At 38.1% G+C, this 17,935-nt stretch overlaps 1 protein-coding gene across 2 annotated transcripts; it reads right to left on the bottom strand.

The window, feature by feature from the left end:
- Positions 1 to 7,247: 7,247 nt before the first annotated feature.
- Positions 7,248 to 17,205, bottom strand: LOC139755631 (uncharacterized). 2 transcript variants are annotated; one of them, XM_071674220.1, is made up of 4 exons: positions 15,530 to 17,205; positions 11,451 to 11,530; positions 10,039 to 10,189; positions 7,248 to 9,398 (listed from the first exon to the last, which is right to left on the bottom strand). In XM_071674220.1, the coding sequence occupies exons 1-4, from the start codon at positions 15,540 to 15,542 to the stop codon at positions 8,899 to 8,901; spliced, it is 744 nt and encodes a 247-aa protein (XP_071530321.1). In that variant the 5' UTR covers positions 15,543 to 17,205; the 3' UTR covers positions 7,248 to 8,898. The 2 variants fall into 2 exon arrangements, with proteins under 2 accessions (XP_071530321.1, XP_071530320.1); XM_071674219.1 differs by having other exon boundaries at positions 7,249 to 9,398; positions 11,451 to 11,533; positions 15,530 to 17,204.
- Positions 17,206 to 17,935: the final 730 nt, after the last annotated feature.

The raw sequence follows: 17,935 nt of genomic DNA, 5'->3' as shown, positions 1-17,935 counted from the left end.
CAACATATTCATTCACACTGCTATCATTTATCATGATATCAGTCATTCTGGTATTCTTTCATTCAACATATTCATTCACACTGCTATCATTTATCATGATATCAGTCATTCTGGTATTCTTTCATTCAACATATTCATTCACACTGCTATCATTTATCATGATATCAGTCATTCTGGTATTCTTTCATTCAACATATTCATTCACACTGCTATCATTTATCATGATATCAGTCATTCTGGTATTCTTTCATTCAACATATTCATTCACACTGCTATCATTTATCATGATATCAGTCATTCTGGTATTCTTTCATTCAACATATTCATTCACACTGCTATCATTTATCATGATATCAGTCATTCTGGTATTCTTTCATTCAACATATTCATTCACACTGCTATCATTTATCATGATATCAGTCATTCTGGTATTCTTTCATTCAACATATTCATTCACACTGCTATCATTTATCATGATATCAGTCATTCTGGTATTCTTTCATTCAACATATTCATTCACACTGCTATCATTTATCATGATATCAGTCATTCTGGTATTCTTTCATTCAACATATTCATTCACACTGCTATCATTTATCATGATATCAGTCATTCTGGTATTCTTTCATTCAACATATTCATTCACACTGCTATCATTTATCATGATATCAGTCATTCTGGTATTCTTTCATTCAACATATTCATTCACACTGCTATCATTTATCATGATATCAGTCATTCTGGTATTCTTTCATTCAACATATTCATTCACACTGCTATCATTTATCATGATATCAGTCATTCTGGTATTCTTTCATTCAACATATTCATTCACACTGCTATCATTTATCATGATATCAGTCATTCTGGTATTCTTTCATTCAACATATTCATTCACACTGCTATCATTTATCATGATATCAGTCATTCTGGTATTCTTTCATTCAACATATTCATTCACACTGCTATCATTTATCATGATATCAGTCATTCTGGTATTCTTTCATTCAACATATTCATTCACACTGCTATCATTTATCATGATATCAGTCATTCTGGTATTCTTTCATTCAACATATTCATTCACACTGCTATCATTTATCATGATATCAGTCATTCTGGTATTCTTTCATTCAACATATTCATTCACACTGCTATCATTTATCATGATATCAGTCATTCTGGTATTCTTTCATTCAACATATTCATTCACACTGCTATCATTTATCATGATATCAGTCATTCTGGTATTCTTTCATTCAACATATTCATTCACACTGCTATCATTTATCATGATATCAGTCATTCTGGTATTCTTTCATTCAACATATTCATTCACACTGCTATCATTTATCATGATATCAGTCATTCTGGTATTCTTTCATTCAACATATTCATTCACACTGCTATCATTTATCATGATATCAGTCATTCTGGTATTCTTTCATTCAACATATTCATTCACACTGCTATCATTTATCATGATATCAGTCATTCTGGTATTCTTTCATTCAACATATTCATTCACACTGCTATCATTTATCATGATATCAGTCATTCTGGTATTCTTTCATTCAACATATTCATTCACACTGCTATCATTTATCATGATATCAGTCATTCTGGTATTCTTTCATTCAACATATTCATTCACACTGCTATCATTTATCATGATATCAGTCATTCTGGTATTCTTTCATTCAACATATTCATTCACACTGCTATCATTTATCATGATATCAGTCATTCTGGTATTCTTTCATTCAACATATTCATTCACACTGCTATCATTTATCATGATATCAGTCATTCTGGTATTCTTTCATTCAACATATTCATTCACACTGCTATCATTTATCATGATATCAGTCATTCTGGTATTCTTTCATTCAACATATTCATTCACACTGCTATCATTTATCATGATATCAGTCATTCTGGTATTCTTTCATTCAACATATTCATTCACACTGCTATCATTTATCATGATATCAGTCATTCTGGTATTCTTTCATTCAACATATTCATTCACACTGCTATCATTTATCATGATATCAGTCATTCTGGTATTCTTTCATTCAACATATTCATTCACACTGCTATCATTTATCATGATATCAGTCATTCTGGTATTCTTTCATTCAACATATTCATTCACACTGCTATCATTTATCATGATATCAGTCATTCTGGTATTCTTTCATTCAACATATTCATTCACACTGCTATCATTTATCATGATATCAGTCATTCTGGTATTCTTTCATTCAACATATTCATTCACACTGCTATCATTTATCATGATATCAGTCATTCTGGTATTCTTTCATTCAACATATTCATTCACACTGCTATCATTTATCATGATATCAGTCATTCTGGTATTCTTTCATTCAACATATTCATTCACACTGCTATCATTTATCATGATATCAGTCATTCTGGTATTCTTTCATTCAACATATTCATTCACACTGCTATCATTTATCATGATATCAGTCATTCTGGTATTCTTTCATTCAACATATTCATTCACACTGCTATCATTTATCATGATATCAGTCATTCTGGTATTCTTTCATTCAACATATTCATTCACACTGCTATCATTTATCATGATATCAGTCATTCTGGTATTCTTTCATTCAACATATTCATTCACACTGCTATCATTTATCATGATATCAGTCATTCTGGTATTCTTTCATTCAACATATTCATTCACACTGCTATCATTTATCATGATATCAGTCATTCTGGTATTCTTTCATTCAACATATTCATTCACACTGCTATCATTTATCATGATATCAGTCATTCTGGTATTCTTTCATTCAACATATTCATTCACACTGCTATCATTTATCATGATATCAGTCATTCTGGTATTCTTTCATTCAACATATTCATTCACACTGCTATCATTTATCATGATATCAGTCATTCTGGTATTCTTTCATTCAACATATTCATTCACACTGCTATCATTTATCATGATATCAGTCATTCTGGTATTCTTTCATTCAACATATTCATTCACACTGCTATCATTTATCATGATATCAGTCATTCTGGTATTCTTTCATTCAACATATTCATTCACACTGCTATCATTTATCATGATATCAGTCATTCTGGTATTCTTTCATTCAACATATTCATTCACACTGCTATCATTTATCATGATATCAGTCATTCTGGTATTCTTTCATTCAACATATTCATTCACACTGCTATCATTTATCATGATATCAGTCATTCTGGTATTCTTTCATTCAACATATTCATTCACACTGCTATCATTTATCATGATATCAGTCATTCTGGTATTCTTTCATTCAACATATTCATTCACACTGCTATCATTTATCATGATATCAGTCATTCTGGTATTCTTTCATTCAACATATTCATTCACACTGCTATCATTTATCATGATATCAGTCATTCTGGTATTCTTTCATTCAACATATTCATTCACACTGCTATCATTTATCATGATATCAGTCATTCTGGTATTCTTTCATTCAACATATTCATTCACACTGCTATCATTTATCATGATATCAGTCATTCTGGTATTCTTTCATTCAACATATTCATTCACACTGCTATCATTTATCATGATATCAGTCATTCTGGTATTCTTTCATTCAACATATTCATTCACACTGCTATCATTTATCATGATATCAGTCATTCTGGTATTCTTTCATTCAACATATTCATTCACACTGCTATCATTTATCATGATATCAGTCATTCTGGTATTCTTTCATTCAACATATTCATTCACACTGCTATCATTTATCATGATATCAGTCATTCTGGTATTCTTTCATTCAACATATTCATTCACACTGCTATCATTTATCATGATATCAGTCATTCTGGTATTCTTTCATTCAACATATTCATTCACACTGCTATCATTTATCATGATATCAGTCATTCTGGTATTCTTTCATTCAACATATTCATTCACACTGCTATCATTTATCATGATATCAGTCATTCTGGTATTCTTTCATTCAACATATTCATTCACACTGCTATCATTTATCATGATATCAGTCATTCTGGTATTCTTTCATTCAACATATTCATTCACACTGCTATCATTTATCATGATATCAGTCATTCTGGTATTCTTTCATTCAACATATTCATTCACACTGCTATCATTTATCATGATATCAGTCATTCTGGTATTCTTTCATTCAACATATTCATTCACACTGCTATCATTTATCATGATATCAGTCATTCTGGTATTCTTTCATTCAACATATTCATTCACACTGCTATCATTTATCATGATATCAGTCATTCTGGTATTCTTTCATTCAACATATTCATTCACACTGCTATCATTTATCATGATATCAGTCATTCTGGTATTCTTTCATTCAACATATTCATTCACACTGCTATCATTTATCATGATATCAGTCTTACTGGTATTCATTCTTTCATCATATTCATTCACACTGCTATCATTTATCATGATATCAGTCATTCTGGTATTCTTTCATTCAACATATTCATTCACACTGCTATCATTTATCATGATATCAGTCATTCTGGTATTCTTTCATTCAACATATTCATTCACACTGCTATCATTTATCATGATATCAGTCATTCTGGTATTCTTTCATTCAACATATTCATTCACACTGCTATCATTTATCATGATATCAGTCATTCTGGTATTCTTTCATTCAACATATTCATTCACACTGCTATCATTTATCATGATATCAGTCATTCTGGTATTCTTTCATTCAACATATTCATTCACACTGCTATCATTTATCATGATATCAGTCATTCTGGTATTCTTTCATTCAACATATTCATTCACACTGCTATCATTTATCATGATATCAGTCATTCTGGTATTCTTTCATTCAACATATTCATTCACACTGCTATCATTTATCATGATATCAGTCATTCTGGTATTCTTTCATTCAACATATTCATTCACACTGCTATCATTTATCATGATATCAGTCATTCTGGTATTCTTTCATTCAACATATTCATTCACACTGCTATCATTTATCATGATATCAGTCATTCTGGTATTCTTTCATTCAACATATTCATTCACACTGCTATCATTTATCATGATATCAGTCATTCTGGTATTCTTTCATTCAACATATTCATTCACACTGCTATCATTTATCATGATATCAGTCATTCTGGTATTCTTTCATTCAACATATTCATTCACACTGCTATCATTTATCATGATATCAGTCATTCTGGTATTCTTTCATTCAACATATTCATTCACACTGCTATCATTTATCATGATATCAGTCATTCTGGTATTCTTTCATTCAACATATTCATTCACACTGCTATCATTTATCATGATATCAGTCATTCTGGTATTCTTTCATTCAACATATTCATTCACACTGCTATCATTTATCATGATATCAGTCTTACTGGTATTCATTCTTTCATCATATTCATTCACACTGCTATCATTTATCATGATATCAGTCATTCTGATATTCTTTCATCATATTCATTCATACTTCTATCAATTATGATGCAACTTTTTTCCTTCCTTGTCATACGAATGTCAAAGTTTCTATGAACAGTGTCAAGCTCCCTGTCAAGTAACAAGACGTTTTGACATTCCTTTTTGAGGATGATCTTAAGAAACACAAATGCTGCATCATATATAAAAAATTTCACTATATTTCTGTCAATGAAAAATACATAAATAACTACAATTGCAAATCTTTAAAAAAAATTTGATGCACATTTGCATATGTCTTATATCGCCTTCGTCAAGTACAATAATATAGATCTATAAGTACTATCATATTTGATAAAGAAAATGATTTACAATCTGATAGCATTTGACTCATTCACAAAAAATTTCAATGTACAAAATATCAGTTTCAAAATACTTGAAAAGTATATAAATATATAAAAATCTTAACAAAAACTTTAAGTAAGAATTACTTTTGGATACTTTCTTTAATAAAGGAATGTGACGATACCATCATTTCATCAGGATGGTCAAGTTTGGGTACTTCAAAGTAAACTAGCATAGGGTGGATTACGTTACGTTACAATTACCATAACAAAAGAAATATAAAAGATAGAATGACGGTATCGAAACATAGATTGATGCCTCTTCCACTTTCTCTAAGTGTAAGTAGTTAGTCTCAAAGAACAAATATATATCACATAAGTACATATTTAGGCGTGGAGGTCGATTTTCTTCTCGGGGGATTGAAGGAAGGAGAGCGAACAGCGTTCCTGCATGTTAAAACATGATAACTTCTGAATGGTATATATATATATATATATATATATATATATATATATATATATATATATATATATATATATATATATATATATATATATATATATATACATATATATATATCACATTCTGGGGAACAATATGTCGACTCCTTGGGTCCTTGGAGAGATGAGAAGACATTTGCATGTGGTATGAAGCTGTGTGGATCATAGGGTGGGGGAGGGGGCGAAAATTTTGGGAGCCTTGAAAAATGTGTGGAAGTCGAGAACACTATCTCGGAAAGCAAAAATGGGTATGTTTGAGGGAATAGTGGTTCCAACAATGTTGTATGGTTGCGAGGCGTGGGCTATGGATAGAGATGTGCGCAGGAGGATGGATGTGCTGGAAATGAGATGTTTGAGGACAATGTGTGGTGTGAGGTGGTTTGATCGAGTAAGTAACGTAAGGGTAAGAGAGATGTGTGGAAATAAAAAGAGCGTGGTTGAGAGAGCAGAAGAGGGTGTTTTGAAATGGTTTGGGCACATGGAGAGAATGAGTGAGGAGAGATTGACCAAGAGGATATATGTGTCGGAGGTGGAGGGAACGAGGAGAAGAGGGAGACCAAATTGGAGGTGGAAAGATGGAGTGAAAAAGATTTTGTGTGATCGGGGCCTGAACATGCAGGAGGGTGAAAGGAGGGCAAGAAATAGAGTGAATTGGAGTCATGTGGTATACAGGGGTTGACGTGCTGTCAGTGGATTGAAGCAAGGCATGTGAAGCGTCTGGGGTAAACCATGGAAAGCTGTGTAGGTATGTATATTTGCGTGTGTGGACGTGTGTATGTACATGTGTATGGGGGGGGGGGGTTGGGCCATTTCTTTCGTCTGTTTCCTTGCGCTACCTCGCAAACGCGGGAGACAGCGACAAAGTATAAAAAAAAAAAAAAATATATATATATATATATATATATATATATATATATATATATATATATATATATATATATATATATACATATATATATATATATATCGTACATAACATAACCTTGATTTGAGCGTTCAGTTGCCCGTGTCGTCTCAACTACCATAAAGAAATACTAATGATATTGCTAAATTTCAAAGCATGGACAGATTCTGGACATACCTCAGTATAACTAACAAAGCAATTAACATTGCAGAAAAACATGGTACTTGGGTTTACACCAAACACAAAATCATATATATATATACATATATCCTTTTTAACAACTTTCATTCTTCTAAATTTGCATCTGATGCATATTAGCATCATATAATGTTCTTAATACTGATTCTATTCTTTTCTTAACAAGACAGACCTAATGACTATAGTCATATAAATGCAACTACGCGTTTACCAGACCATTGACTCGTAAAGAGAGAAAGAAAAAAGATGACTCAGGAAGCACAGTGAAAACCTACAAACACACTCGTTTGATATCTCGAACTAGCTTGAAAGAAAAAAAAAAAACACGTTCTCACTGTGTCACACTCAACTCACACACTCATCAACACTATGAGCTATATAAATGGTTTATCTATATAGAATATAAACACAAATGAACAGGAAATCGACAGTGGTTTTGTCCGTTATCCCTAAAAAATCGGCCGATTCATTCACGATCAATGTTCAGATGTATTCCTAAATATCGGCGCCGATTTATTCATGATCAATGTTCAGATGTATTCCTAAAAATCGGCGCCGATTTATTCATGATGACTGTTCAGATGTATTCCACGTCAGGTGACTCTTACACAGGAGTCAGTAAAGGGAAAATATATATATATATATATATATATATATATATATATATATATATATATATATATATATATATATATACGACGGAGCCTAGTAGAGGACAGGTAGAATTCTTGCAGTGCAGCACTGAAGACATTTCACTGTCACTGAGAAAGACGTAAATGCATGATAATTCGTAAGCACCAGTAATATGTTACAATAACCTAAAAAAGATATAGATATTGCTAGCATAAATGCCAAGTTCTCAACAATAGCTAGAAAAATGTTCTTTGCAGTACAATGGCATCCAGGTGCAGATGTCATTAAATGGCATCCAGTTCACATGTAAATAAATGGCATCTACTTCACATGTACGTAATTGAAAAACAAAAAAAAGAAGGTGGCTTCATCAACACAATCGTGGACCAAAGAAAGAAGGTGGCTTCATCAACACAATCGTGAACCAAAGAAAGTAGGTGGCTTCATCAACACAATCGTGAACCAAAGAAAGGAGGTGGCTTCATCAACACAATCGTGAACCAAAGAAAGGAGGTGGCTTCATCAACACAACTGTGAACCAAAGAAAGGAGGTGGCTTCATCAACACAACTGTGAACCAAAGAAATTTACGAATGGTCCATAAGACTTGAGTATGGAGGCGGGTTATCATCGCCAGAGTACACGAGAGACGGGTGTGTGGGGGTGTTACTCCCTTCCCTGGAGAGGAGGAGGGTCGTCGATGACTGATCCGCCTCCCCGATGGTAGGTATTGGGAAGCAAACGCTATACTGTCTCGGTGGCGTCTGGTAGCCAACGACCTGTCTCATCGGGGTGGTAGAGTACCCGGGATAGTTCCTACCGAGGAAGTGTGGTAAGGAGGATTCGGTCCTCTGGGTATCGTAGGATACCCGAGACCGTGTCCTCCCGGTAATGTAGAGTAACCGTAGGGCTCTCCTCCGAAAGACCTCTGTCCTCCTCGTAAGGATGAGTAACCGACGATATGATGCCCCCCGCCTTTGGGCGATGACGCTGACGGCGACGACGACGCTGCTCCTCCTCAGCCGCTGCTGATGCTGCTCCTCCTCCTATTCCTCCTCCTCCTCCTCCTCGTAACGTAGAGTAGGCGACAGCCTGTCCTCCGTGCGCTAATGGGTAGCTATCCACAGTCTGCATACCAGGAGGCGAGATGTAGCTCACAGGCTGTCTCATTGGGAGCAACTGGTAGGAGGAGGTGTGCGCTGGCAAAGTGGTGCTCGGGCGGAATTGCTTGGAGCGCTGGGGGTGGTTGGCCGGCAGGGAGTTGTAGGTCCGACGAGCCACGCAGCACAGGACGATGAAGGAAAACACCATCAAAACTGGACGAAAAAGAGAGAGGGAAAAAAAATGCATTAAGCCGATGGAAGGAAGGATTCGAACCCTGGGTACAGGCGTCAGGCCACCTCTGTCACATACAAGATTTAAGAACACATGACACCAAAACTCTGGTGTTTTTTATAATTTTTTTCTTTTTAACTCGGTAAGGGTAGGGTGGACTTTAGAATATCACGGCTCTGATGGTGTGACCAAAAAAAAAAATGGATTTGCCGTACCGGTACATTGTTTGTTGTCAATCACTGTACACTGTCGGACAAATAATACATCTGAATGTTTACACATCACCGAAGTTATCCCGGATTTCTCATTTGGCAGCAAAACTTTTTTGGGGGGACATGGGGGAAAAAAAGCATTTTTTTTTTTAAAAAGGGAAAAAGAGGCGCTTTTTTAAATGCTGCTTTAATCATGGATAAACCTAACTCTTTCATTTTTTTCTGGTACACTGATTATTACTCTATTGAGTTGAAAAAAAAAAGGAACTTTGACTTTAGTTATAAAAAAACAGAGTACAGACACCTCACTAATCCTGAGTTTTATATTCATGAAAAAAAAGAAATGATTGAATGAATTGATTAAATGAATGCTTCATATCTCTCAACCTGAACCCTGGGCAGTACTCACATCCGACGGTGAAGAGGACTATACCCACAGCCCAGAAGCCAGTCACCATCTGCAGGTCAGCTGTAAACAGCACCACGCCGATCATGAGAGACGCGACGCCGAAGGTGATCAGAACGAAAAGACAGCTCCTCCCCACCGTCTTCCCGCAGATCTGGGAGAAAAGAGGATGGTTCGTCGGCTTCATTCGAGTCTATGGGATTTCTTGACTATGCTTCATGTAGAGTGTACAAGCGAAAAGTCTGGGGAAGGTTGGGTTGAAGCCTCGAAGTCATGGGTTACTCATGGTCGAAGCTGTACCGAACCTTGAACACGCCTCGAAGTCATGGGTTACTCATGGTCGAAGCTGTACCGAACCTTGAACACGCCAAATTTGAAGCTGTACCGAACCTTGAACACGCCAATTTGAAGCTGTTTCGAACCTTGGACACTCTTTGTTTAGGCTGTACCGAACCTTGAACACGCCAATTTGAAGCTGTCTCGAACCTTGGACACTCTTTGTTTAGGCTGTACCGAACCTGGGATACATCTTGTCGAAGCTGTACCGAACCTGGGACACGCCTGGTTGAAGCTGTTACGGAACATGTACCAGTACCGAACACGCCTATTCGAAGTACCACCAAAACCATCTCTCTCTCTCTCTCTCTCTCTCTCTCTCTCTCTCTCTCTCTCTCTCTCTCTCTCTCTCTCTCTCTCTCTCTCTCTCTCAGGTGTGTCCTTTTAACCTTTTTTGTCCGCGAATGTGAATACATTAGCAGAACTGCTATCAGGTACGTGATGGTATGGCGTTCCTATGCACAAGGGGGCCTATGCATGTCATTAAAAAAAGAGGAATGTACCACATTTGAACCGTATCATGAAGCATCAAACGTAGCCTCTGGTCATTGCCAAAGCGACACATCAGTGAGGGCCAAACTACACTAAGGAAGTGCATCCTATTTCGTTGTATCCCTTTCCTTGCTAACACCACCAACCATTTTCTATATTTCTTTCTTTCTTTTTTTCTTTTTCTGTCTTTTTTTTTCTTTGCTTAGGGTGAAATCAAATCACATAATTCATGTTCCTGCGGCATTTTGAGAATTTCCTCTCCTACAAAACTAAGGCTAATTTGAATGATTCATCTGTCAAGATAAATGAGTTCATTATTTACGTTTTCAGGCTGGTAAAAAAATACTCGACAAAAATTCAAATGATATGCCAAAACATAACCTGCCGGGGAAAAAAAAAGAAAATTCTTGAACGAAATTAAATGCTAGAAAGTGCTTGTAATTCATGCTCCACAGCCATTTTGCTCTACCATCAACGCAGACACTTTACCACCATTTTTACCTTCGGGTTTCCATCAGTGTGTGTGTGTGTGTGTGTGTGTGATCGGAAGGCGCCAGGAGCATCTGGTATGTAGGAGTGCCACTCACCCGTGATCCCTTCCTCAGGTATGGAGGACCCAGCAGTGGAACGCACCTCACCACGACCCTACTCCCGGCCTCAGGCGCAGCTGCTGCAACACCAATATTGTTGTTATAGTCTGGTACACACACCACACACTGACAGGGGTAGCTACAGGGTCATGATACGGGTCACACACACACTGACAGGGGTAGCTACAGGGTCATGATACGGGTCACACACACACTGACAGGGGTAGCTACAGGGTCATGATACTGGTCACACACACACACTGACAGGGGTAGCTACTGGGTCATGATACTGGTCACACACACACTGACAGGGGTAGCTACAGGGTCATGATACTGGTCACACACACACTGACAGGGGTAGCTACAGGGTCATGATACGGGTCACACACACAATGACAGGGGTAGCTATAGGGTCATGATACGGGTCACACACACACTGACAGGGGTAGCTACAGGGTCATGATACGGGTCACACACACACACTGACAGGGGTAGCTACAGGGTCATGATACGGGTCACACACACACTGACAGGGGTAGCTACAGGGTCATGATACGGGTCACACACACACTGACAGGGGTAGCTACTGGGTCATGATACGGGTCACACACACACACTGACAGGGGTAGCTACAGGGTCATGATACGGGTCACACACACACTGACAGGGGTAGCTACAGGGTCATGATACGGGTCACACACACACTGACAGGGGTAGCTATAGGGTCATGATACGGGTCACACACACACTGACAGGGGTAGCTACTGGGTCATGATACGGGTCACACACACACACTGACAGGGGTAGCTACAGGGTCATGATACGGGTCACACACACACTGACAGGGGTAGCTACAGGGTCATGATACGGGTCACACACACACTGACAGGGGTAGCTATAAGGTGATGATACGGGTCACACACACACTGACAGGGGTAGCTATAGGGTCATGATACGGGTCACACACACACACTGACAGGGGTAGCTACAGGGTCATGATACGGGTCACACACACACACTGACAGGGGTAGCTACAGGGTCATGATACGGGTCACACACACACTGACAGGGGTAGCTACAGGGTCATGATACGGGTCACACACACTGACAGGGGTAGCTACTGGGTCATGATACTGGTCACACACACACACTGACAGGGGTAGCTACAGGGTCATGATACGGGTCACACACACTGACAGGGGTAGCTACTGGGTCATGATACGGGTCACACACTGAGGGGGGATTGTTTGGGTCACACACACTGACAGGGGTAGCTACTGGGTCATGATACGGGTCACACATTGAGGGGGGATTGTTGGGTTACACACACTGACAGGGGTAGCTACTGGGTCATGATACGGGTCACACATTGAGGGGGGATTGTTTGGGTCACACACACTGACAGGGGTAGCTACTGGGTCATGATACGGGTCACACACTGAGGGGGATTGTTGGGTCACACACTAAGGGGAATGTTGGGTCACACACTAAGGAGGACTGTTGGGTCACACATATACAACACATACAGCACAATAAGTATGTCATAAGAAAATAGCAAATGCACAAGCCTACATTGCAACATGCCACTCTCAAAAGCAATTTGCACAGGCATAAAATATCCACATAACTATAAGTAAACCTATATTCATATATACATAAAAACATACACATACACTCAATCACATACTTCATACATATCTAAAGAGATAGAGTAAGTGCTTAATAGCCTCATTGCCCTCTTATAGCATGTATATCTCAAATAAGAATCACTGAAGACTCATACTTGTAAAGTATTCATAAATTTTCTGGGATATAAAATCATCCCATAAAGATATCAAAGAAAGCCCTGAAAGAAGAAGAAAAAATAGAGAGGTACAAAGTTTCAGTACCATTTTCCAGCATCCTTGACACGAACTAGAACCCCTCAAGAGCAATTTCCTCAGATCTACAAAACAAAACAAAACAAAAAAATATGACGGATCACAGCAATGATTAACCCAGAAGAAACGTCAAAAAGAAGAAGAAGAAGAAGAAGAAGAAGAAGAAGAAGAAGAAGAAGAAGAAGAAGAAGAAGAAGAAGAAGAGGAAGAAGAAGAATCCAGAGAAGGGAATGATATAACACGAGCCACAATCCTCACGTCTGGATCCACTGTGATAATAAAGACAGACGCGATGATGGTGCCAAGGAGATGGGTAGGGCGCCGCCCCCTTCTCTCCTCCTCCTCCTCCTCCTCCTCCTCCTCACGGAGCAGCAGGCAGCAAGCACTTGCCACGCCACCCAATCAACTCGCGACCATAAACTTCGCTTCAACTACCACAGGGAGAGTCAATAAAGCCTTTCTCGCTCGAGGTTATGGGAAAGACAGCACTCTAAATACTACTCCACCAAAAAGGAATATCAGATTAATGCAGATAAGGTAAGTGAGGAGGAGGAGGAGGAAGGTGCCCCTCACTCCTCACTCTTCCCATATCGATATTCCCCACCTAAAAAAAAAAACCACATAAATCTTCATTGTAGAATAGAGCGTTACGTCATGAAATATCTGTTTTCGTCTCTACGAATCGAGGTAATGTCATACACGTCAATGAGCCCAACATCACAAAGGTATTTATATGTATCTCTCTGTCAACCATACCACTCTACAACAGACTGATGAGAGATATGGTTCTTTAACTCCTACTTCGTCCATCAGCGTCCCAACATCAGGAACAGATGAAAGATCCACTCCCTTGCTGTAACATACTGAGTCCACGGGGAAAATGAAACACGATAAGGTTCCCAAGTGCACTTTCGTGTAATAATCACATCATCAGGGGAGATACAAGATAGAAATATAACAGTCAGGTGAAACGAAAAGAGAGCCGTGATATCAATATTGACGGGAAAGATAGTACAAAAAAGGTAATCGCAAAGTACCATGCCATCCTTTACCCACAAGGTTACGATCTCTCGCAAATGCGACAGGGGAAAACACTAACACCACCTCCCCCTACCCCCCCCTCCCCTAATGTACGAGATGAATAAAACAATTCTCAATAACGATAACAATAAAGCGGCATTTATGTGACTCGAGCGTCCCAGTGTTCATTCATTTTTGATGAGGAAACAGAAAAGAAGTTATAAACGTTTAAGTTATTTCCTAAGCAGTCCGGATTTTAGGAGACGTCAGAGAGGAAGTATGGAATTATATTGCATCATACTGGAACCCAGTCTAACCTCTTGAGTACGACGGTATGACCCTTAATAGCGTGACCTCTGACCTGACCATATGTATATATACATAGAGAGAGAGAGAGAGAGAGAGAGAGAGAGAGAGAGAGAGAGAGAGAGAGAGAGAGAGAGATGAAGGCTCTGCAGAATTTGTTACAAACAAAATCCATATGAATGATCATCTTTTCTATACATTGTATAATGCCTACACTGAACGATTATGAAAATTGACTGTAAGGAAAAACTGTACAAATATATTTCTACATATTGCTGATTAAATTCTATATTTTTCTTCTCTACTTTTATTTTTCTACCCTCATCCTCGATGGCCTTTGACTAGAGTACGTGTTTGCCTGTTCCATGTCGCTTAGTATATTAAAAGATTAATGTATAATGTATCCAATGAAGTATATGTAAACGTTGTTAATCTAAAACTTATATACTGGCGCATATGTGTGTGTGTGTGTGTGTGTGTGTGTGTGTGTGTGTGTGTGTGTGTGTAATAAGATCATTCGTCAAAAAAAATGTATTTTCCCTCAGTTGTCATGGCCTAGGGTAGGATATCACGTCAATCACTTTCCTTCCTCTGTAACATTTTCACATTGACACAAAAGTATCCCTTTACTACGGGAAGGATTTACCTGTCAACACACTATTCATTCATAAATTAATCAGCGCACTCCAAGCTTTACACACACACACACACACACACACTCACGCGTACCCACACACACACACACACACACACACACACACACAACAGGAACGTGTGCTACCCATTTAATACAACACAGCTCCTTTCTTAGTCAATTCTTCACTGTATATATAGCATCCATTTCCACTCATATACATTCTCATTACTTACTGTTACTATACATATTGAGTGGCTTTCGTCTTTTTCCTCAAACACCGTCACAATAACCCTGAACCTCTTCACAACTTGGCAAAATAAGTTTGTTATAACTGAGTTGCCAGTTACTACCTACTCTACCCTCTCTAGTTTCAGTTTCATGTTCACCAGATATGTCACTGAGGGCGAGATTCACGTTTCTTGACGTTTCATTCATACCATCACAACATCCTGAGGATGTGAGTGTGTCTTTTCACTTGGTTTTCTGGGCATGTATCTCGTCTACCCTGGCAAGCATCGCCCGACCAAGGCGTCGCCAACACCATCACATATGGATGCTGAAATCAGACATTTAAATTCAACCCTATATCTAAGCACCACTTGTCTGTAAGCATTTGTCAGTTTTGGACACCACCCTCGAGGGCATTCTGCTTCGACTCTTCGTGTTTCAGATCCACGCCTCTTCGAGTAGCAACTCGAAACAGTGACAAAAGGAAGTTCCCTTTGGCTGACGAACGCAGCCACCACACAGGGCAGTACAACAACTGCGGCTGGCCATGTGAGAACTCAGAACGTGGAAGTCACCCTGGGCTGCCAGACATTCCCATCACGAGTCTTCACCACCGCTACGTAACGATACCAATTACCCACTCCCCCCTAAAAGAAATTACCAATGACGTTACCACGAAGTACTGCAATGCCTGTTGTAGGTATGAGGGAGTTGGAGACATCGCTGAGCATCGTCCATACCTCCTTCCGGCTCAGTGAGAGGAGGAGAAGACGACTAAAGCAACAGGTTACGAAATCACGACGTGGAACTTTGGTGTCCGAACTTAACGGTTGCAATGTTGCCTCACGTTTTCCTCCACCAGGAAATAGGTTGCTGGTATCAACTACCCACAAATGAAAACAAGAAGAAACACTTGTGTTGGCCTTTGTGAAACTTGTGTGTATGATGGATTCATGGTTATGAGGCAAGTATGAGAACTCATTCACTTGCCTCATTTTAGAATCTTAAGGCCCCACGGAAACGAGGTATAAAGAATAGCACTTTTATCACTAGTGCGGAAAAAAATGTTCCATATACTGTTTACAGTTAAGTTTAATAAATCTTCCATATATTGTTTACAGATCAAGAAATGTTGGCGGCAGGAAGTACACTGTGAAGTGAAGGAACAGAAACCATACTTAAGGGAGATCATGTTTTCCCCAGTCATCAAATGGACAAATAATTTTCAGTCATGTTGGAAAAGATATATCCGTGAAGACGTATGAGGGTTAGCAAAGTATACGTGAATAGATAATCATGTGGAGGCTCTCATTGTATCACAAATGCCAACAATGAAAGTTGGGGGTCGAACTTATAACATAATGATAGTAATAAGGAAAGATACACATTTCCGTGCTTTCAGAAGCAAGAGACAAGCAGTGATATAAATGCTTTTGAAATGTAATCATATGAGCAAATATCACATGTTATCTTGAAATGCAATCACGTGAAAATAGAAAAAAAAAGTATATAAGTGGTCTTATGGTAATCTAATCTTCGTAAATGATAAGACATTTATCTCGCTGTGTATTCAAGGAAAACATCCATGTATTATTATCGTTATCAGGAGCAGTAGTAGTAGAATATTCATCTTGTAGTAGAATATTCATCTTGTTTCTAGTTACATTCAGAGTTGTGGGTAAAAAGAAAAATAAAGAAATGTTGATGAAACTTATATAACATTGAACAGTATCTCTCTTTGTCCATGTTATCATAGAATATTTGATATATTTATACATACATGCACACGACATAACGTGTCTCATGAAAATGTTCGACTCAGATGTTGAGGCATGAATCTTTTCGAGGTTGTGGTCATATATATATATATATATATATATATATATATATATATATATATATATATATATATATATATATATATACATAGAGAGAGAAAGAGAGAGAGAGAGAGAGAGAGAGAGAGAGAGAGAGAGAGAGAGAGAGAGAGAGAGAGAGAGAGAGAGCAAATAACCAGGACCTTACCTTATACAACCCCCGAAAACTGAACACACTTATAGAAATGACTAACATCGAAATAGTATCACCAACAGTCTGTGAGACGTCTGATGAACGCCAAACGCCACTGTCCTTTGAAACATCCTGTGGCAGACACTCCCTCTAGACCAGCTCTATGAACTATGGTTGTCTCGCTTTACAAAGTCATCTTCAGTCTTCTCTATCAGTCCTATTCACTTCATACCAATGAGACATGACTCACCAGCAAAGCTGTGGTCTCACAACCCAATCTCAACCTGACGTGAAAGGAGGAACCATTGAAATATCAACATCAGCCAAGTTATTTTGGAATGCAATGATGTTTTAATTGCTATTTCAACCATTTCGACCAGTCCTTAAAATGTCCAGAGTTT

The sequence above is a fragment of the Panulirus ornatus genome, chromosome 19 (genome assembly GCF_036320965.1).
Source record: "Panulirus ornatus isolate Po-2019 chromosome 19, ASM3632096v1, whole genome shotgun sequence".
NCBI classification, from domain to species: domain Eukaryota; kingdom Metazoa; phylum Arthropoda; class Malacostraca; order Decapoda; family Palinuridae; genus Panulirus; species Panulirus ornatus.
This window is presented reverse-complemented; position numbering and strand designations above follow the sequence as displayed.